At 47.1% G+C, this 23,531-nt stretch overlaps 1 protein-coding gene across 2 annotated transcripts; it reads right to left on the reverse strand.

The window, feature by feature from the left end:
- Positions 1–811: 811 nt before the first annotated feature.
- Positions 812–23,222, reverse strand: LOC749758 (cytokine receptor like factor 2). 2 transcript variants are annotated; one of them, XM_024353224.3, is made up of 8 exons: positions 22,892–23,222; positions 18,948–19,047; positions 16,571–16,737; positions 12,019–12,152; positions 7,897–8,059; positions 6,163–6,283; positions 3,307–3,391; positions 812–1,446 (listed from the first exon to the last, which is right to left on the reverse strand). In XM_024353224.3, exons 1-8 carry the CDS (start codon positions 22,968–22,970, stop codon positions 1,183–1,185), a joined length of 1,113 nt encoding a protein of 370 aa, XP_024208992.1. In that variant the 5' UTR covers positions 22,971–23,222; the 3' UTR covers positions 812–1,182. The 2 variants fall into 2 exon arrangements, with proteins under 2 accessions (XP_024208992.1, XP_024208991.1); XM_024353223.3 differs by having other exon boundaries at positions 18,948–19,050; positions 22,892–23,034.
- Positions 23,223–23,531: the final 309 nt, after the last annotated feature.

Consider the following 23,531-nt stretch of genomic DNA (forward strand, 5'->3'; position numbering starts at 1 on the left):
AATACAAAAACTTAGCCAGGCGTGGTGGCAGGCACCTGTAGTCCCAGCTACTCGGGAGGCTGAGGCAGGAGAATGGCGTGAACCCGGGAGACGGAGCTTGCAGTGAGCCAAGATCATGCCACTGCACTCCAGCCTCGGCGACAGAGCGAGACTCCGTCTCAAAAAAAAAAAAAAAAAATTCCTCTGAGAGCTGGTCGTGGTGGCTCACGCCTGTAATCCCAGCACTTTGGGAGGCCAAGGCAGGAGGATCACCTGAGGTCAGGAGTTTGAGACCAGCCTGGCCAACATGGCAAAACCCTATATCGACTAAAAACAGAAGAATTAGCCAGGCATGGTGGCAGGCACCTGTAATCCCAGCTACTTGCGAGGCTGAAGCAGGAGAATCATTTGATGGGAAGTGGAGGTTGTAGTGAGCCGAGATTGAGCCACCGCACTCCAGCCTGGGCAACAGAGTGAGACTCTGTCTCAAAAAAAAAAAAAAAAAAAAAATGCTGGGGACAGTGGCTCACGCCTGTAAACCCAGCACTTTGGGAGGTCAAGGCAGGTGGATCACCTTAGGTCAGGAGTTCAAGACCACCCTGGCCAACGTGGTGAAACCCCCATCTCTACTAAAAATACAAAAATTAGCCGAGCGTGGTGGCGGGCAGCTGTAATCCCAGGTACTCAGGAGGCTGAGGCAGGAGAATTGCTTGAACTCGGAAGGCAGAGCTTGCAGCGAGCCAAGATCGCGCCACTGCACTCCAGCCTGGGCGACAGAGCGAGACTCCGTCTCAAAACAAACAAACAAACAAAAAATCCTCCGAGAATCCAATGCTATAGGAATGGTACATGGACGGAACTGGGGAGTCACAGAGTGGGAAGATGGTTTTACAGCATTTTGGACGTGCTGCCTTGGGGTTTATGTGACAACGTTCAGGCACGAAAAGGAACTGGGAGTAAAGCTCCTCGAGCAATCGGCTCCCATCTGCCATGAAGCCTTGGAACACAGAGACTCATGTGGGGGAAAGTTAGCAGGGCAGTGGCTGCCTTAGATGGTGAGGCTGGGTCTTCAGAGTCTCCTAGTCCTACCATCATTGGCGTGGAGACTTCCCATCCGTGGTGGTGTGGAGTCCCCGGGACAGTCCCCTCTGTCTTTAAATGTCAACGTGGATCCTGACGTTGACTTTGACAGTGGTGTCTCCATCACAACGCCACGTAGGAGCAGTCATTCATCACAAAGGTGAAGCCCCCGATTGTGACCACATCACCGCCTTGGAGGGGCTGGTGGGGAAGCTGGAGGGATCCCCCAGAGGCCTCTTTCTCCTCGGTCTGTGGGTCCAGCATCCTGGGAGACTCGGCTTCAGTCTTGGCCAACTGGACCACCAGGGGCTCCTCGGGGCCACTTTCTTGCTCTGCACCTGCCATCTTGTGGAGGTGGGCCACGTTCTGGGTGTCTGTGATCCACTCCTACCAGGAAGAACATTCTAGCTCAAACACAGTGGACACACCACAGACAGCGTCCTGAGCATCCGTACAGACGGTACCCACCACAGACATCCCTGGACATCTTTCTCTTTCTTTCTCTTTCTCTCTTTCTTTTCTTTTCTCTTTCTTTCCCTTCCTTCCTTTCTTTCTTTCTTTCTTTCTTTCTTTCTCTCTCTCTTTGTTTCTTCCCAAGAAACAACACCATTCCCAATGGAACAGGAAAGCCCTCTCATCTGGGAGGTCTGAGCCCCTACAAAGCTCTTGTTTGGGGCATCCAGGAGCTCTGACACCAATACCCTTGTAAACCAAAAATAATTTTTTTTTTTTTTGAGACGGCATTTCGCTCTTGTTTCCCAGGCTGGAGTGCAACGGCGTGATCTCGGCTCACCGCAGCCTCCGCCTACCCAGTTCAAGCGATTCTCCTGCCTCAGCCTCCCGAGTAGCTGGGATTACAGGGACCCGCCACCACACACGGCTAATTTTGTATTTTTAGTAGAGACGGGGTTTCAGCATGTTGGTCAGGCTGGACTCGAACTCCCAACCTCAGGTGATCCACCCGACTCGACCTCCCAAAGTGCTGGGATCAAAGGCGTGAGCCACCGTGCCTGGCCCCCAAAAATAAAATTCTAAGCCTTCCAACAGACTGACGGACTCTCCAGTCAGCCAAGGTGATTCCAAAGTTAAGTTAAAACCTAGTTTGAGCCAGCCGGGCGCAGTGGCTTACACCTGTAATCCCAGCACTTTGGGAGGCCGAGGCGGGTGGATCACAAGGTCAGGAGATCGAGACCATCCCGACTAACATGGTGAAACCCCGTCTCTACGAAAAATACAAAAAATCAGGCAGGCGTGGTGGTGGGCGCCTGTAATCCCAGCTACTTGGGAGGCTGAGGCAGGAGAATGGCGTGAACCCGGGAGGTGGAGCTTGCAGTGAGCCGAGATCGCGCCACTGCACTCCAGCCTGGGCGACAGAGCGAGACTGTGTCTTAAAAAAAAAAAAAAAACCTAGTTGGAGCCATAATGGGAAGTCAGAGTTGGACATGCTTCTTTATACCCTCTTCCCGTTGAAATTCAGACACAGCTGACCAGCATTAAAATCAACACATAGCACACATAAACCGGCCACGGTGACTCACGCCTGTCATCCCAGCACTTTGGGAGGCCAAGGTGGGTGGACTTGAGTTTGAGACCAGCCTGGACAACATGGTGAAAAAACCCGTCGGTACTAAAAATACAAAAAATTAGCCAGGTGTGGTGGCGGGCGCCTGTGATCCCAGCTACTCGGGAGGCTGAGGCAGGAGAATGGCGTGAGCCCGGGAGGCGGAGGTTGCAGTGAGCCGAGATCAAACCATTTTTCTTTCTTTCCTTCTTTTTCTCTTTCTTTCTTTCTTTCCTTCCTTCCTTCCTTCCTCTCTCCCCCTTTCCTCCCTCTTTCCTTCCCTTCCTTCCTTCTTTTTTCTTGACAGAGTCTCACTCTGTCACCCAGGCTGGAGCACAATGGCACAATCTCAGCTCACTGCAACCTCTGCCTCCACAGTTCAAGCGATTCTCCTGCCTCTGCCTCCAGAGTCGCTGGGATTACAGGAGTGAGCCAGCACACCCGGCTAATTCTTGTATTTTTAGTAGAGATGGGGTTTCACATGTTGGACAGGCTGGTCTCGAACTCCTGACCTGAAGTGAGCCTCCCACCTCGGCCTCCCAAAGTGCTGGGATGACAGGCGTGAGCCACTGCGCCCGGCTGTTAATGTCATTCTCTAAAAGGGTCGCGCTCAGAGAGATAGGAATGCAGGCAGAGGTGCACCTGCTTGGTGGAGAGGAGAAGAGACACAAGGAGAGGGCGGATACCTGGAAGTTCCCTTGGTGTATCTCAAAGAGCCCGGGGAAGATGGATTTCGGGTCTGGCACGCTGGGCATGAGAAACTTCTTCATTCTGAAATAGAGACAGAGAGTGTGGTCAGGTCGGCCACAGCCCCGCAGGAAGGGGTGGCAAGAAGCACCTACAGGGCATGGACCCCAGGGACAGACCAAGAATGGCAGAGCGGAGCCTTCCACATGGACACATGTGTCTCCTCCCACTCCCCAGGGACTCTGCCTCTGGGGTCCTCATAAAGTTCCCATCAGGAGGCCGGGCGCGGTGTCTCACGCCTGTAATCCCAGCACTTTGGGAGGCTGAGGCGGATGGATCACCTGAGGTCAGGAGTTCGAGACCAGCCTGGCCAACATGGTGAAACCCTGTCCCTACTAAAAATACAAAAATTAGCCAGGCGTGGTGGCAGGCGCCTGTTATCCCAGCTACTCGGGAGGCTGAGGCAGGAGAATCGCTTGAGCCCGGGAGGCGGAGGTTGCAGTGAGCCAAGATCGCGCCACTGCACTCCAGCCTGGGTGACAGAGTGAGACTCCGTCTCAAAATAAATACATAAATAAATAAATAAGAAAATGACTCAACATCCCAGCTACTGGGGAGGCTGAGGCAGGAGAATTGCTTGAATCTGGGAGGTGGCAGTTGCAGTGAGCCGAGATCGCGCCACTGCACTCCAGCCTGGGTGACAGAGTGAGACTCCGTCTCAAAGTAAATACATAAATAAATCAATAAATAAGAAACATGACTCAATCTCACATTTTTGAAAAGTTCTCTGTAGTCTGAAAGAATATTGTTTCGTCTAGAACTCTCACTGGATTCAAAGCGAAAAATTCAGTGAGAGATGGAGCAAAGACAATATTAGATCTTGGACCATTCTTCTTGCTGCCCTTACCAAGTTGCCCAGCTTACCTGGACTTCTTTAGTTTTCTTTTTGAGAGACAGGATCGTGCTCTGTCACCCCGGCTGGAGTGCAGTGGTGCAATCACAGCTCACTGCAGCCTTAAACTCCCAGGCTCAAGCCATCCTTCCACCTCAGCCTCCCAAATAGCTGGGACTACAAGTGCACGCTACCACGCCCAGCTAATTTTATTTTTTCCTTTGTTTCAGACAGAGTTTCACCGTTGTCGCCCAGGATGGAGCATAACGGTGTGATCTCAGCTCACGGCAACCTCTGCCTCCTGGGTTCAAGTGGTTCTCCTGCCTCAGCCTCCAGAGCAGCTGGGACTATAGGTGCTAATTTTTATATTTTTATAAATATATATATATTTATATAATTATATATATTTTATATATTTTTTATATATTATATATATTTATAGAATTATATATATTTTTATATATTTATATATTATATATTAAATTATATATATTTATATATTATATATTAAATTTTATGTATTTATATATTTTATATAGATTAAATTAAATATATATTTATATATTAAATTAAATATATATTTATATATTTTATATATATTAAATTAAATATATATAATATATAAATATATTATATATATTTAATATATATAATATATAAATATATTATATAAATTAAATATATATAATATATTTATATATTATATAAATTAAATATATATAATATATTTAATTTATATATAATTATATATAAATATAAATATATATAATTATGCGCCCGGCTAATTTTTATATTTTTAGTAGAGGTGGGGTTTCGCCATGTTGGCCAGGCTGGTCTCGAACTCCTGACCGCAGGTGATCCTCCTGCCTCGGCCTCCTAAAGTGCTGGGATTACAGACATGAGCCACCACACCTGGCAGGGCTAATTTTTTTTTTTTTTTTTTTTTTTGAGACAGTGTCTTGCTCTGTCACCCAGGCTGGAGTGCAGTGGCGCGATCTCGGCTCACTGCAAGCTCCGACTCCCAGGTTTACGCCATTCTCCTGCCTCAGCTTCCCGAGTAGCTGGGACTACAGGCGCCCACCACCACGCCTGGATAATTTTTTTGTATTTTTAGTAGAGACGGGGTTTCACCATGTCAGCCAGGATGGTCTCGATCTCCTGACCTCGTGATCCGCCTGCCTCGACCTCCCAAAGTGCTGGGATTACAGGCATGAGCCACCGCGCCCGACCAATTTTTATATTTTTAGTAGAGGTGGGGTTTCGCCGGGTTGGCCAGGCTAGTCTCAAACTCCAGACCTCAGGTGATCCGCCTGCCTCGGCCTCCTAAAGTGCTGGAATTACAGGCGTGAGCCACCGCGCCCGGCTGGGCTGATTTTTTTTTTTTTTTTTTTTGAGACAGTCTTGCTCTGTTGCCCAGGCTGGAGTGTAGTGGTGCGATCTCAGCTTACTGCAACCTCCGCCTCCCGGGTTCAAGCAATTCTCCTGCCTCAGCCTCCCGAGTAGCTGGGATTACAGGTGCACGCCACCACACCCGGCTACTTCTTGTATTTTTATTAGAGACAGGGTTTCACCATGTTGGCCAGGATGCTCTCGATCTCTTGACCTTATGATTCACCGCCTTGGCCTCACAAAATACTGGGATTACAGGCGTGAACCACCGTGCCTGACCCTAATTTTTATATTCTTAGTAGAGATGGAATTTCACCATATTGGCCAGGCTGGTCTCGAACTCGTGACCTCGTGATCTGCCTGCCTCGGTCTCCCCAAGTGCTGGGATGACAGGTGTTAGCCACCATGCCCGGCCCCTCCGAAATTTCTTATAATGCACCGTCAGAAGAGTGGGCATTGTATGGAAACTGAGGCCCAGGGAAATGACTCTATCAGGCGATGAATCTTTTTTCCTACTTCACAGACATTGTGCAAGCAGGTCCCTCCACCCACGGGCGGCAGGAGTCATCCTTACCTCCATAATTTCCATAAAGACAGAAGGAGGAGAGACACCATCAGAAGGATGGCCAGGCTGGAAATTAAAATAAATTTGGACAGCTTTGGTTTGGGAGGCGTTGGTGTCTCTGCACAGGCATCTGAAACAAAACGAAAAGGCGGCTGTCAGTTTTCAACATGACATGCGGCTGTACGTTTTCAACATGATGTTACATCTCATCCCTGACCACTCTCCCTCATTTTTTGGTGTTCGTTTTTTTTTTTTTTCTTGGTTCTCGTTGTTTGTTTTTTGTTTTGTTTTTGTTTTTTGTAAATATTCGTGTCAGCAAATCTTTTACTTTTTTTTTTTTTGAGACAGAACCTCACTCTGTTGCCCAGGCTGGAGTGCAGTGGTGCCATCTCAGCTCACTGCAACCTCCGTCTCCCGGACTCAAGCAATTCTCCTGTCTCAGCGTCCCAAGCAGCTGGGATGACAGGCACCTGCCACCACGCCCGGCTAATTCTTTGTATTTTTGAGTAGAGACGGGGTTTCACCATGTTGGCCAGGCTGGTCTCGAACTCCGGACCTCGTGATCCACCCACCTCGGCCTCCCAAAGTGCTGGGATCACAGGCTTGAGCCACTGCGCCCAGCCCAGTCTGGTATTTTTAATACAGTAATTCTCCTGCCTTAGCCTCCCGAGTAGCTGGGACTACAGGCATCCGCCACCACACCGGGCTAATTTTTATATTTTTAGTAGAGATGGGCCTATTTTTTTTTTTAATGAATGTTAGTGTCAGCAAATTTTGATTCCTATGGAAAATATCCTGGAAAGAGACACCGTGTCTCTGGACGACAACGCATCCCACAGCCACCCCGAGGAAGTAAGGGCAGGTTCAACATGTAGCCTTCGGAGGCTTCTGGTTGCTGGAGGTGTTCACAGCATACGAGAGCTTGCTTTCGTGTGTTGGTGGCTGTGCTCATTAAATCACGCCCCCTGAAAACATACGTCGAAGGCCGGGCTCGGTGGCTCACGCCTTTAATCCCAGCACTTTGGGAGGCCAAGGCGGGCGGATCACAAGGTCAGGAGTTTGAGACCAGCCTGGCCAATATGGGGAAACGCCATCCCTACTAAAAATACACACATTAGCCGGGCTTGGTGGTGCGTGCCTGCAATCCCAGCTACTTGGGAGGCTGAGGCAGGAGAATCACTTGAACTCGGGAGGCGGAGGTTGCAGTGAGCCGAGATCGTGCCACTGCACTCCAGCCTGGGCACCATGAGAATGTTTCTCAAAAAAACAAAAGAAAGAAAACTCTCCCAAGTGAAAGCAGCCGGAGAATGAAACAAGGAGAGGAATTACTTTCAGATGGGGCCATGGAAGATGACAGAAGGCTGAGCTTGCTCAGACACACCCTCCTGGGAAGGCAGGATACCCTCCCTCCCACCTCGTGGGAAGGCAGGACACCCTCGCTCCCACCTCCCGGGAAGGCAGGACACCCTCCCTCCCACCTCCCGGGAAGGCAGGACACCCTCCCTCCCACCTCCCGGGAAGGCAGGACACCCTCCCTCCCACCTCCCGGGAAGGCAGGACACCCTCCCTCCCACCTCCCGGGAAGGCAGGACACCCTCCCTCCCACCTCCCGGGAAGGCAGGACACCCTCCCTCCCACCTCGAAGGCAGGACACCCTCCTTCCCACCTCCCAGGAAGGCAGTGGCTATGCCTACTCCAGCCTGGCGACAAGGCTATGGGACACTGCCGGGTAACAAGCATTACCCTGAATCTCGCCTCTCTGCCAGCACGTCACCTCTGACCAGTCGCTTGGGTATGTGTCTGGCCCATATACATCCTCCATAGCCTTCACCCTGACCCAGAAAGAGTAACACTTCTCGGCATCCAAGCCTTCTATGGTGACGTTGCAGGTATTTTCCTGTTTGGACTGGAGACACACACACACACACACACACACACACACACACACAATGATTAGTGATGTAACCTGTCTGTCCAGAGTTTTCCTTCTGGAGGGTTCGCAGTCTCGCTGACTTCAAGAATGGAGCCGCGAGGCCGGGCACGGTGGCTCACGCCTGTAAACCCAACGCTCTGGGAGGCTGAGGCGGGTGGATCACCTGAGGTCGCGAGTTCGAGACCAGCCTGGCCAACATGGAGAAACCCCGTCTCTACTGATAATACAAAAATTAGCCGGCCATGGTGGTGTGTGCCTGTAATCCCAGCTACTTGGGAGGCTGAGGCAGGAGAATCGCTTGAACCTGGGAGGCGGAGGTTGTAGCGAGCAGAGATCGCACCACTGCACTCCAGCCTGGGTGACAGAGTGAGACTGCGTCTAAAAAAAAAAAAAGATGGGGTCTCACTCTGTTGCCCAAGCTGGTCAACAACTCCTGGGCTCAAGCAATCCTCCTGCCTTGGCCTCCAACAGTACTGGGATTACAGGCATGAGCCACTGTGCCTGGCCTGTATTTACTTTATTATTATTTTAATATATTATTTATTTATTTACTGAGACAGAGTCTTGCTCTGTTGCCCAGGCTGGAGTGCAGTGGTGCGGTCTCGGCTCACTGCAACCTCTGCCTCTTGGGTTCAAGCAATTCTTGTGCCTCAGCCTCCCGAGTAGCTGGGATTACAGGCACCACCATGCTCGGCTAATTTTTGTATTTTTAGTAGAGATGAGGTTTCACCACGTTGGCCAGGCTGGTCTTGAACTCCTGACCTCAGGTGATCCACCCACCTTGGCCTCCCAAAGTGCTGGGATTAAAGGTGTGAGCCACTGCATCCAGCCTGTATCTACATATCTTTACAGATATAAATGGATATAAAGATACAGATGAATGTTCTATTCTATGTATCAGTTTATACATATATAGTTTATATATGTTTGTAGATATATGTACCAATAAGATATCTCTATATGTATATTTATATATGTGTGTATATATAAGCTGTATATATAAGGTGTGTATATATAATTGTGTATATATAAGCTGTGTGTATAAGGTGTGTATATATCTATGTGTATAGAAGCTGTGTATATAAGATGTGTATATATGTGTATATATAAGCTGTGTATCTATATGTGTGTATATATGTGTATATATAAGCTGTGTATGTAAGGTGTGTATATTTGTATGTGTGTATATATGTGTATATATAAGCTGTGTATATTAGGTGTGTATATACATGTGTATATATATGTGTACATAAGCTGTGTATATAAGCTCTGTATATATGTGTGTGTATATATATGTGTGTATATAAGGTGTGTATATATGTGTGTATATGTATTGTATATAAGCTGTGTGTGTATATATATATAAAGTTTGTGTATATATACATGTGTGTATATACATGTGTGTATATACATGTGTGTATATACATGTATATAAGCTGTGTATATAAGCTGTGTATATGTATGTGTGTGTATATACGGTGTGTGTATATGTGTGTATAAATATGTGTATATAAGCTGTGTATATAAGGTGCATATATATGTGTATATATACGTGTATATAAGCTGTGCACATGTGTGTGTATATATATGTGTGTATATAAGATGTGTATATACATGTGTATAAATATGCGTATATAAGGTATGTATATATGTGTGTATATATGTGTATATAAGCTGTGTATATGTGTGTATATATGTGTGTATATAAGGTGTGTGTATACGTGTGTATAAATATGTGTATATAAGCTGTGTATATAAGGTGCATATATACATGTATATATATGTGTATATAAGCTGTGTATATTATATATGTGTGGGTATATATATGTGTATATAAGCTGTGTGTGTGTATATATGTGTGGGTATATATATGTGTATATAAGCTGTGTGTGTGTATATATGTGTGTATATAAGATGTGTATATACATGTGTATAAATATGCGTATATAAGGTATGTATATATGTGTGGGTATATATATGTGTATATAAGCTGTGTGTGTGTGTATATATGTGTGTATATAAGATGTGTATATACATGTGTATAAATATGCATATATAAGGTATGTATATATGTGTGGGTATATATATGCGTATATAAGCTGTGTGTGTGTATATATGTGTGTATATAAGATGTGTATATACGTGTGTATAAATATGCGTATATAAGGTATGTATATATGTGGGTATATATATGTGTATATAAGCTGTGTGTGTATGTATATATGTGTATATAAGATGTGTATATATGTGTGTATAAATATGCATATATAAGGTTTGTATATATGTGTGTATATAAGCTGTGTATCTATATGTGTGTATATGCATGTGTATATATGTATATATAAGCTGTGTACACAAGGTACGTACATATGTGTGTGTATATGTGTGTGTGTACACACACATATAGGTAGATATACAGTCATGCATTGCTTAACAATGGGGACATGTTCTGAGAAATGCATTGTGAGGTGATTTCTTCATTATGAGAATATTCTAGAGTTTACTTACACACCCCTAACTGGTCTAGCCTGCTGCACACCTAGGCTGTATAGTAAATTGCTCTTCAGCTACACACCCATACAGCACGTTACTGTACTGAATACTGCAGACAAACCTAACGCGAGGGTAAGTATTTGTGTATCTAAACATAGAGAAGGTATAGGAAAAATATGGTATAGAAGAAAATAATTGGGACAGCTGCATAGGACAGCTGTGTGATAATCATAGGAGACTACCGTGATACATGCAGTCTGCTGATGACCAAAAGGTCGTTAGGCAGCACATGACTGTGTGTGTGTGCCTGTGTGTGTCTGTGTGTGTCTGTGCATGTCTGTGTGTGTCTGTGTGCCTGTGTTTGTGTGTCTGTGTGTGTGTGTGTGTAGAGAGACAGGTGTGTAGAGATACAGATAGAGATAGGACTAGAGGTAGACAGATAAAGAAATGATAGATAAATAGATAAAACAGAGAGATGACAGAGTTGATAGATGATACATAGACAGATGATAGAGAGAGAGATAGATGATACATAGACAGATGATAGAGAGAGAGATAGATGATACATAGATGATAGAGCGATGAGAGAGAGATAGATGATACATAGACAGATGATAGAGAGATAAATAGATGATACATTAGATAGATAGATAGAGAGACAGACAGACAGATGATACAGAGAAGTAGATAGATAGATGATACTTAGATAGATAGAGACGGATAGATGATAGATATATAGATACATACGTAGATAGATAAATACATAGATAGGATAGTAGATGGTAGAATAGAGATAATGGGTAGGTAGTTAGATAGAGATGATACATAGTTGAACTACATAGAGATAGGGATGATATATATAGAAGATTGACCGTACATAGATAGATAAAAGAGAGTTGGTAGATAAAATAGATATGGATAGAGCCATAGAGAGATAGATAGAACAAAGAGAGTTAATAGATAAAATAGATGAAAGATTGAAAGACAGAGATAGAGAGAGATAAAATAGAATGAGAGATTGAAAGACAGAGATAGAGAGAGATAAAATAGAATGAGATAGATGATAGATTGAAAGACAGAGAAATAGAATGATATAGATACATAGAGGTAGAGATAAAATAGAATGATATAGATAGATTGATAGATAGATAGAGGTAGAGATAAAATAGAATGATATAGATAGATTGATAGATAAATAGATTGATAGACAGACAGACAGACATATTATTGGTTCTCTTTCTCTGGAGACCCCTCAGAGACACAGAGAGAAACATGAAAAAGCCAAGCTGGACTAGAGCTCTCTGAGGAAGATACAGCAGAGTGGAATTCAGGAAGGTGTAGACAGAGGACAGCGGGGTCTGATGAAACAGCGAATCCCACAGCCCGCACCTGCGGGACGCTCAGCCACCATCGCCCTGAGTCGCGGCCGCCCGGCTCACCTGCCACTCGGTGTCGAAGGGGCTCCGGTACTGAACCTCATAGAGGAGATCACCATAGGACAGGTCAGAGCACGTCACCGTCACTGCGTCCTGATGCCACGAAAATCTCACGTGCTTCGGGGAACTGGGTTTCACTGAGAAGAAGAAATAACGGAAGCGTCGTCCCTCCTCTGTGAGCTCATTGTGACAGGCTGACCTCATCCCCTTTCTCTAGCCTGTACCCCTCCTCCCCTTAATACCTTATGGGTCTCGGGGTTCACCCGTCCTCATTACTTTTATAGGAGAAGCTTCCACCAGAGCTCCGAGAACCCGTAGGTTTGTGAAGGAACGAACTCTCTACAATTCTGCGGAAAATGTCCCGTGTGTCTGTTACGGGCTAAATTAAGTCCCCCACAAAAATATATGTTCAAATCCCAACTCCCCAGAAACTCAGAATGGAACTGTATTTAAAAATAGGATCCTTTAGAAGGCTGAGGCGGGTGGATCACCTGAAGTCAGGAGTTCGAGACCAGCCTGGCCAATATGCTAAAACCCCGTCTCTACTAAAAATACAGGCATGGTGGCGGGCGCTCGTAATCCCAGCTATTAGTGAGGCTGAGGCAGGAGAATCGCTTGAACCCGGGAGGCGGAGGTTGCAGTGAGCCGAGATTGAACCACTGCCCTCCAGCCTGGGTGACAGAGCGAGACTGTCTCAAAAAAAAAAAAAGGATCATTATAGATTCAGTTACTTAGCATGAGGTCATACTGCAGAAGGAAGGGTTCTAAATGCAATGACAGGTGTCCTTCTCGGAGACAGAGGAGGAGACACAGACACAGAGGAGGAGGCCACGTGCAGATGCAGGCAGACACTGGGGTGATGCGGCCACAAGCCCAGGGATGCCTGGAGCCACCAGGAGCTGAGAGAGGAAGGAAGGAGCCTCCCCTAGAACCCTGGAAGGAACTGAATATAATTATACCGGATGGAACAGTGGCCCCCAGAAACATCTGTCCACATCCTAAAGCCCAGGACCTGGAATGAGACCGGATTTGGAAATAGGTTCTCTGCAGATGTAATTAGGTGAAGGACCTTGAAGTGAGATGATCCTGGAGTAGGGTGTCCCCTAAATCTAATGACAGGTGCCCTTGTAAGAGACAGAGGAGGAGACACAGAGGAGAAGGCCACGTGGAAACGGAGGCAGAGACTGGAGTGATGCGGCCACAAGCCCAGGGATGCCTGGAGCCCTCAGGAGCTGAGAGAGGAAGGAAGGAGCCTCCCCTAGAACCCTGGAAGGAACTGAATATAATTATACTGGATGGAACAGTGGCCCCCAGAAAGATCTGTCCACATCCTAAAGCCCAGGACCTGGAATGAGACCGGATTTGGAAATAGGTTCTCTGCAGATGTAATTAGGTGAAGGACCTTGAGGTGAGATGATCCTGGAGTAGTGTGTCCCCTAAATCCAATGACAGGTGCCCTTGTAAGAGACAGAAGAGGAGACACAGACACAGAGGAGAAGGCCACGTGGAGACGGAGGCAGAGACTGGAGTGATGCGGCCACAAGCCCAGGGACACCTGGAGCCCCCAGGAGCTGGGAGAGGCAGGAAGGATCCTCCCTTAGAACCTCCAGAGGGAATGCGGCTCTCAGACATCTCCATCTCAGACTCGTGGGCTTCAGAACTGGGAGAGAATAAATTTCTGCTGTTTTAAGCCTCCAGTTTGTGGTGACCTATTATAGCCCAGGAAACGCACCCAGTATCTATAAGTAATTTCACGAATAAAGAGTTCATAGTTCTCACCGGATTCTCAAAGAGATCCGTTTCCCCTACCTCTAAAAAATAAAAAAGTAAAAAAGAAACACAGACTTACAGAATTCTAGGATAAAGAATAAACATTTTGGAAACAGGGTTTCCCTACATTTGTCCCTCATTTCCTCACCCGAGACTTAACAGCCAGTTCTCAACGCACATAAGAAAACCAGCCTGGGCAACAGAGCAAGACCCTCTCTCTCAAAAAAAAAAAAAAAAAGAAAATCCAGTGAGTGGGATGAGGATGAGAGGATATTTCCAGCTCACTGTGTGTGTGTGTGTGTGTGTGTGTGTGTGTGTGTGTGTGTGTGTGCGCGTAGGCAGGGCACCAGAGGGCATCTCTAATTAATTCCCTTATTTAATTTAATGTATTTATTTATTTGAGATGGAGTTTCACTCTTGTTGCCCAGGCTGGAGTGCAATGGCGCTTTCTCGGCTCACCACAAACTCCGCCTCCCAGATTCAAGCGATTCTCCTGCCTCAGCGTCCCGAGTAGCTGGGATTACAGGCATGCACCACCAAGCCCGGCTAATTATGTATTTTTAATAGAGATGGGGTTTCTCCATGTTGGTCAGGCTGGTCTCGAACTCCCCACGTCACGTGATCCCCCTGCCTCGGCCTCCCAAAGTACTGGGATTACAGGGGAGAGCCACCGCCCTGGGCCTTATTTATTTTTAAATAATAAATTTATAAATCGCCCAGGCTGCAGTGCGGTGGCACCGTCTTGGCTCACTGCAGCCTCCGCCTCCCGGGTTCAAGCAATTTCCCTGCCTCAGCCTCCCGAGTAGCTGGGATTACAAGCGTGCGCCACCACGCCTGGCTAATTTTTTTTTTAATTATTTTTAATAGAGACGGGGTTTCACCACGTTGGCAAGGCTGGTCTCAAACTCCAGACCTCAAGTGATCCGCCCGCCTTGGTCTCCCAAAGTACTGGGATTACAGGGGTAAGCCACCACCCTGGGCTTTATTTATTTTTAAATAATGAATTTATAAATCGCCCAGGCTGGAGTGCAGTGGCACCATCTTGGCTCACTGCAGCCTCTGCCTCCCAGGTTCAAGTAATTCCCCTGCCTCAGCCTCCCGAACAGCTAGGATTACAGGCATGCGCCATCAGCCCGGCTAATTTTTTGTTTGTTTGTTTGTTTGTAGAGATGGGGTTTCACCATGTTGGTGAGGCTGGTCTCGAACTCCAGACCTTAAGTGATCCGCCCGCCTTGGCCTCCTATAGTGCTAGGATTACAGGCGTGAGCCACCGCTCCCCGCCTTTAATTCGTTCCCTTAAATCACAGTCTCCCAGGGTCATCTGGTCTCCCCACTGGGGGCAGATTCAATCCCCAACCAGTGTGCGTGTAAGAGGAAACTTCCTGGAAGGCCGGTTTCTTCCCACTTGGAGTCAGGAGCTGGGCACCGGGCTGTAGTGGTCCATGAGCTTGATTTTCAGAACTTACTGAAAGTAACTGAAGGTAAGGAGATGAAGGGGTACTGAAAAGTGTGCTGGGCTTGCTTTTCAATCGTTACGGTAATCATTGATCCCGCGACTTGCGAGAGCTTGCTTTTCGGTACTTATGGTAAACAGCTGAAGGAAGTACTGAAAAGTATGGTGAGCTTGCTTTTCAATAGTTACGGTAATCATGGATCCGGTTATTTGCATGAGCTTTTCTATTTATGGCAATAAGCTGAAGGAAGTAGTGAAAAGGATGCTGGGCTGCTTTTCAATAGTTACGGGAATCACTGATCCTGCGACTTGCTAGAGCTTGCTTTTCAGTACTTATGGTCATAAGCTAAAGGAAGTACGAAAAGCATGGTGACCTTGCTTTTCAATAGTTATGGTAATCGTGGATCCGGTGATTTGCATAAGCTTTTTAGTATTTATGGTAATAAGCTGAAGGAAGTACTAAAAAGCGTGCTCAGCTTGCTTTTCAATTGTTATGGTAATCAGGGATCCCGCGACTGGCATGAGCTTGCTTTTCATTACTTACGGTAACAAGCTGAAAGACGTACTGAAAAGCATTCAGAGCTTGCTTTTCAATTGTTACGGTAATCATGGATCCGGCGATTTGCATGAGCTTTTCAGTACTTACGGTAATAAGCTGAAGGAAGTACTGAAAACTATGCTGAGCTTCCTTTTCAATAGTTAACGGGAATCATTGATCCCGCGACCGGCATGAGCTTGCTTTTCATTACTTACGGTAATAAGCTGAAGGAAGTACTGAAAAGCATGCTGAGCTTGCTTTTAAACAGTTATGGTAATCGTGGATCCGTTGATTTGCATGAGCTTTTCAGTACTTACGGTAATAAGCTGAAGGAAGTAGTGAAAAGTATGTTGGGTTGCTTTTCAATAGTTACGGTAATCATTGATCCAGCGACTATCATGAGATTGCTTTTCGGTACTTACGGTAATCAGCTGAAGGAAGTACTGAAAAGCGTGCTGAGCTTGCTTTTCAATTATTACGGTAATCATGGATCCGGCGATTTGCATGAGCTTTTCAGTACTTACGGTAATTATCTGAAGGAAGTACTGAAAACTATGCTGAGCTTCCTTTTCAATAGTTACGGGAATCATTGATCCCGCGACTGGCTGGAGCTTGGTTTTCGTTACTTACAGTAATAAGCTGCAGGAAGTACTGAAAGGCATGGTGACCTTGCTTCTGAATAGTCAACGGTAATGATGGATCCGGCGATTTGCATGAGCTTGGTTTTCAGTCCTTGTGGTAATAAGCTGAAGGAAGTACTGAAAAGCATGGTGAGCTGGCTTTACAATACTTACGGTAATAAACCATCCAGCGACTTGCGGTGAAAACGGGGTGCGTCCCATTCCTGATGGAGAAATAGAGAATGTCGTCTCGCTGCTCTGCGTCTAGGAGGCACCCCGAAGTGTGACCTTCCTGGAGAAGGTAGTTGGTGCACTGGTCATAGGCCTCATCACCGTCGAATCTGTGGTTTAAAACGACGACCATTCAGCAACAAAACAAAAAAGCATGTCTTATTTATTTAGAGATGGGGTCTTGCTCTTGTCGCCCAGGTTGGAGTGCAGTGGCGCGATCCCAGCTCACTGCAACCTCCGCCTCCCGGGTTCAAGCAATTCTCCTGTCTCAGCCTCCTGAGTAGCTGGGATTACGGGCACCTGCCACCATATACAGCTAATTTTTGTAGTTTTACTGGAGACAGGGTTTCACCATGTTGGGGCCAGGCTGGTCTGGAACTCCTGACCTCAGGTGAGCCACACACCTTGGCCTCCCAAACTGCTGGAATGAGAGGTGTGAGCTACCACACCTGGCTTTTTTTTTTTTTTTTTTTAAGACGGTGTCTCGCTCTGTCCCTGAGGCTGGAGTGCAGTGGCACGATCTCGGCTCATTGCAATCTCTGCCTCCCGGGTTCAAGCGATTCTCCTGCCTCTGCCTCCTGAGTAGCTGGGATTACGGGCACGCACCACCACCCCCAGCTAATTTTTGTGTTTTTAATAGAGACGGGATTTCGCCATGTTGACCAGGCTGGTCTCGATCTCCTGACCTCAGGTGATCCACCCACCTCGGCCTCCCAGAGTGCTGGGATTACAGGCGTGAGCCACCGCGCCTGGCCGTTTTTTTACTTGTTTGTTTGTTTTTTGAGACAGAGTTTTGTTCTTGTTGCCCAGGCTGGAGTGCAATGGCGTGATCTCGGCCCACTGCAACCACTGCCTCCCGGATTCAAGCGATTCTCCTGCCTCAGCCTCCCAAGTTGCTGGGATTACAGGCGCACGCCCCCGCGCCCGGCTAATTTTTTTGTATTTTTAGTAGAGACGAGGTTTCACCATGTTGGCCAGGCTGGTCTTGAACTCCTGACCTCAGGTGATCCACCCCCCCTCAGCGTCCCAAAGTGCTGGGATAACAGGCATGAGCCAACACACCCCCTAAGAACTGCCCCTTTTACAGAGGAAGAAACTGAGCTGAATTCTGCAACTACGTGCAAAATCCAGCATTTTTTTTTTCTTTTTGTGAGGTTTTTGTTTTGTTTTGTTTTTGAGACAGTCTCGCTCTGTCGGCCAGGCTGGAGTGCAGTGGTGCAATCTCGGCTCACTGTGAACTCCGTCTCCCAGGTTGAAGCGATTCTCTTGCCTCAGCCTCCTGAGTAGCTGGGATTACAGGCACCTGCCGCCACGCCTGGCTAATTTTTGTATTTTTAGTAGAGTTGGGGTTTCACCATGTTGGCCAGGATGGTCTGGAACTCCTGATCTCAGATGATCCACCCACCTCGGTCTCCCAACGGTGAGTCTTATTTTCCAAATAACTTCGTTTTAAAATTTCCCTGTTCTGTACACTTTGCCGTTTATCTCTCTTTTGTTATCAAACTGAAGAATCATCCACCCATGACTAAATTTATTGGAAAAACCCTTCCTGCAATGTTCGCACGCATACTTCTGGGTGTCTAACTAAGCCAAACTAAAAATAAAAATAAAGTCACATCAGGGAGACACAGGGTTGGGGGTAGCCCCGGGTAAGGCTGTGGAATGTTTCAGAGACTGAGTCTTTCCCTCCCCGGCTGCCTAGCGGATAAGACTTCAGGTTCACCCAGAGCTCTGGGTGAACAAAACTCTCTGTTAATCTCCCGTGAAGAATCTAGGTGATTTTCAGTCCAGATGCCGTGGCTCACGCCTGTCATCCCAGCACTTTGGGAGGCTGAGGCAGGTGGATCACATGAGGTCAGGAGTTTGAAACCGGCCTGGCCAATATGGTGAATCACCATCTCTCCTAAAAATACAAAAATTAGCTAGGCCTGGTGGCAGGTACCTGTAATCCCAGCTACTCTACTCGGGAGGCTGAGGCAGGAGAATTGCTTGAACCTGGGAGGCAGAGTTTGCAGTGAGCCGAGATTGCGCCACTGCACTCCAGCCTGGGCGACAGAGCGAGAGTCCGACTCCAAATAAAAACAAACAAAAAAAAGAATGTAGGTGATTTTGAGAGTGAGTCAGCCGTCCCTTGGCAAGAAGGTTTGGGGCAATGAGATTGTGGTTGTGGGGAGGGCTGAGGCTTTCACAGAACAAACATTCCAGCTTGCACAGTCTGATGCTTTACACTTTTGTTCTCAAGCATTCCCAATCGCTGACGGCTCAGAAGAGCGATTTTGAGCCCCCCGGGCGTGGGGTTCGCTTTCTGGGGGCCACTTACCTGTAGTGGAAAGTCAGGTTGGTCCTGGAGTATTTGCTGGCATTCCATGTCACCTGCACGGTTTCTAAATTGAAGTAGATGATCTGAATCTGTACTCCTTCTGCTAGACACAGATAGACGCATGAAGTTCACTGTGAGGCAACTCTTTTATTTTTTATTTTTTTTTAATTTATTTTTCTTTGTGAGACGGAGTCTCTCTCTGTCGCCCAGGCTGGAGTACAATGACACGATCTCAGCTCACTGCAACCTCCGCCTCCAGGGTTCAAGCGATTCCCCTGCCTCAGCCTCCCGAGTAGCTGGGATTACAGGCACCTGTCACCACGCCCGGCTAATTTTTTGGATTTTTAGTAGAGACAGGGTTTCACCGTGTTAGCCAGGATGGTCTCGATCTGCTGACCTCATGATCCACCCGCCTCGGCCTCCCAAAGTGCTGGGATTACAGGCGTGAGCCACCGCGCCTGACATATTGTATTGCATTGTATTGCATTGTATTGCATTGTATTGTATTGTATTGTATTGTTTTGTATTGTTTTGCATTGTATTGTATTGTATTGTATTGTATTGTATTGTATTGTTTTTTATTGTATTGTATTGTGTGAGACAGACTCTCACTCTGTCGCCCAGGCTGGAGTGCAGTGCCGCAATCTTGGCTCACTGCAACCTCCGCCTCCTGGGTTCACGCCGTTCTCCTGCCTCAGCCTCCGGAGTAGCTGGGGCTACAGGTGCCCGCCACCATGCCTGGATAATTTTTTGTATTTTAGTAGAGATGGGGTTTCACTGTGTTAGCCAGGATGGTCTTTATCTCCTGACCTCGTGATCCGCCCGCCTCATCCACCTAAAGTGCTGAGATTGCAGGTGTGAGTCACCGCACCCGGCTGCTTTTGTTTTTGTTTTTGTTTTTGCAAAAGGTAAGTTCACCCACTAGTGCCACGCACAGATGTAGCTGTATACATCAATCATGTATCCAACGACACATCCCCTGTGGATACCTAAGGTGGCATCGGAAACTGTCCCCATCGATCCACCTTACTGTCTTTCTCAAAACACCACACACACCAACTTCAGAAATGGACCGGCCAGGTGCAGCGGCTCACGTCTGTAATCTTAACACTGGGAGGCCGAGGCAGGTGGATCACCCGAGGTCAGGAGTTCGAGACCAGCCTGGCCAACATGGTGAAACTCCGTCTCTACTAAAAACACAAAAAAATGAGCTGGACATGGTGGTGGGTACCTGTAATCCCAGCTACCTGGGAGGCTGAGGCAGGAGAATGGCTTGAACCCAGGAGGCAGAGGTTGTAGTGAACCGAGATCGTGTCACTGCACTCCAGCCTGGGTGACACAGCAAGACTCCCTATCAAAAAAAAAAAGAAAAGAAAAGAAAAGAAATGGGCCAACCGTAAAGAAGACTTTCTACGTTTGCTAGGAAGGTTGCATAGACTTCAGTAGGTTTGATGTTTCAAGAGGTCTGGGTTTGTAATTCCGAACGGGGACAATGGAAATATTTTAGGATTGAGCAAACATGTAATGATATTTTGGATAATGAAAGCCAAGTCTCTTTTTTTTTTTTTTGAGACAGAGTCTCGCTCTGTCGCCCACGCTGGAGTGCAGTGGTGCGATCTCGGCTCACTGCAAGCTTTGCCTCCCGGGTTCATGCCATTCTCCTGCCTCAGCCTCCCAAGTAGCTGGGACTACAGGCACCTGCCGCCATGCCCGGCTGATTTTTTGTATTTTTTAGTACAGACGGGTTTCACCGTGTTAGCCAGGATGGTCTCCATCTCCTGACCTCGTGATCTGCCCGCCTCGGCCTGCCAAAGTGCTGGGATTACAGGTGTGAGCCACAGTGCCCGGCCAAGTCTCTCACTGTCAAAGAAGTCAGTTACAGGTTTGGAAAGATGGGGTACAGTGAACCTTGTCATGTTGGGTTCTAAGTGGAGGTATCTGGAGGATAGATAGATAGAGATAGATAGATAAATGGTTATGTTAGATAGATAGAATTATATAGATGATGATAGAAATAGTTAGACAGACACAGATAGATAGGGATGGGTAGGTAGATGGATGAATCAATGGACAGGTGGGTGTATAGGTGGAAGACAAGTGGATGGGTGGGTGGATGGGTGAGTGGATGGATGAATAAATGGATGAACAGATACACAGGTGAATGGGTGGATGAGTGGATGGATGCATGGATAGATGGATAGATGGATACGTAGATGTGTACATGGATGGGTGGATGGATGGATGGATGAGTGGATGAAAGTGTGGGTGAATGCATAGGTGGATGGATGGTTTGATGGGTGGGTGGATGGATGTGTTGGTGGATGGATGGATAGATGGATAAGTGGATGAAAGGATAGGTGGGTGGATGAGTGAGTCAATGGATGAATAAATGGATGAACAGATACATAGGTGAATGGATGGATGGATGCACGGATAGATGGATATGTAGATGTGTACATGGATGGGTGGGTGGGTGGATGGATGGGTGGATGGATGGATGGATGGATGGATAAGTGGATAAAAGTGTGGGTGAATGCATGGATGGATGGATGTATTGGTGGATGGATGGATGGATGGATGGATAAGTGGATAAAAGTGTGGGTGAATGCATGGATGGATGGATGTATTGGTGGATGGATGGGTGGATGGATGGATGGATGTATTGATGGATGGATGGATGGATGGATGGATGGATAAGTGGATAAAAGTGTGGGTGAATGCATGGATAGATAGATGTATTGGTGGATGGATGGATGGATGGATGGATGGATGGATGGATGGATAAGTGGATAAAAGTGTGGGTGAATGCATGGATAGATGGATGTATTGGTGGATGGATGGGTGGATGGATGGATGGATAAGTGGATAAAAGTGTGGGTGAATGCATGGATAGATGGATGTATTGGTGGATGGATGGGTGGATGGATGGATGGATAAGTGGATAAAAGTGTGGGTGAATGCATGGATGGATGGATGTATTGGTGGATGGATGGGTGGATGGGTGGATGGATGGATGGATAAGTGGATAAAAGTGTGGGTGAATGCATGGATGGATGGATGTATTGGTGGATGGATGGGTGGATGGATGGATGGATGGATGGATAAGTGGATAAAAGTGTGGGTGAATGCATGGATGGATGGATGTATTGGTGGATGGATGGGTGGATGGATGGATGGATGGATGGATAAGTGGATAAAAGTGTGGGTGAATGCATGGATGGATGGATGTATTGGTGGATGGATGGGTGGATGGGTGGATGGATGGATGGATGGATGATAGATGGGTGGATGGGAGGATGGATAGATAACAGATGGGTGGATGGTGGATGGATGGATGAGTGAATGAAAGGTTGGGTGGACGGATGGCTGGGTGGGTTGATGGGTGGGTGAATGTATGAGTGCATGGATCGTTTGATAGATGGGTGGATGGATATATTAGTGGATGGATCAATGAATAATAGATGGATGGATAGTGGATGGATGGGTGATTAATGGGAAAAGATAGATGAGATACATTGATGGATAGATTAAAAATGAATACATCAATCAATCAATCAATAGATAAACACACACACGCACACATACAGTTCCTAGTTCTGGCCACCGAAAGCGCATATAAGCAGTGGATATTCCGGGAGCAATAAGTATACTTATTATTCATGTATTTACTTATAAATATGTTTCGTCCCAGCTACTTGGGAAGCTGAGGCAGGAGAATTGCTTGAACCCAGGAGGTGGAGGTTGCAGTGAGCCGAGATCGTGCCACCGCACTCCAGCCTGGGCAACAAGAGCGAGACTCCGTCTCAAAAAAAAAAAAAAAAAAGAAAGAAAAGAAGAAAGAAACCTCCACGCTCATTGTTTAAGTTTTACAAAATAAAGAGTGCCTGGTTGCAAAGGAAACCACAAACCAAAATACAACAAGAAGAGGGTGTTTAAATAATTACCTGCTCCTCCTTGCCCCAAAGCCATCCAGCCTCCCAGCAGAAAGACGGCAGCTCCCCGCGGCAGAACCAGCCGCCCCATGCCTGAAACAGGAGTGGAGAGTGAGGTCCTCAGGGGCCTACGACGAACAGATCACTCATGACTCATAAGCAGAGGTCACCATCGATTTTAAAAAGTCAGAAAGGAAACTAGGGAAATGATTACAGGCAGGAAGCACAGTGACAGTTGATTTTCAAAGATACGCTGGTCAAGAACACACACACACACACACACACACACACACACACACACACACACACACACACACAATCAATCCAGGATCAGGACTGCCACGCACACTGCTGAGCTGAGCCCTCCCCTTCCCTCCCCCTCCCCCATCTCCTCCCCCTCCCCTCCATTCCCTTCTCTCCCTCTCCCCTCCCCTCCCCTGCATTCCCTCCCCTTTTTTCCCCCTCCCCTCCCCACTCCCCTCCCCTCCCCTCTTCCCCTCCCCTCTCTTTCCTTCCTTTCCCTTCCCCTCCCCTTCCCCCCTCTCCCCTCCCCTTCCCCCCCTCCCCTTTCCCCTCCCCTCCCCTCCCTTCCTTTCACTTCCCCTCCCCCTCCTCTCTCCCCTCCCCTCCATCCCCTCCCCTCCCCTCCCTT

This window comes from Pan troglodytes, chromosome X (assembly GCF_028858775.2).
Source record: "Pan troglodytes isolate AG18354 chromosome X, NHGRI_mPanTro3-v2.0_pri, whole genome shotgun sequence".
Lineage (NCBI taxonomy): Eukaryota > Metazoa > Chordata > Mammalia > Primates > Hominidae > Pan > Pan troglodytes.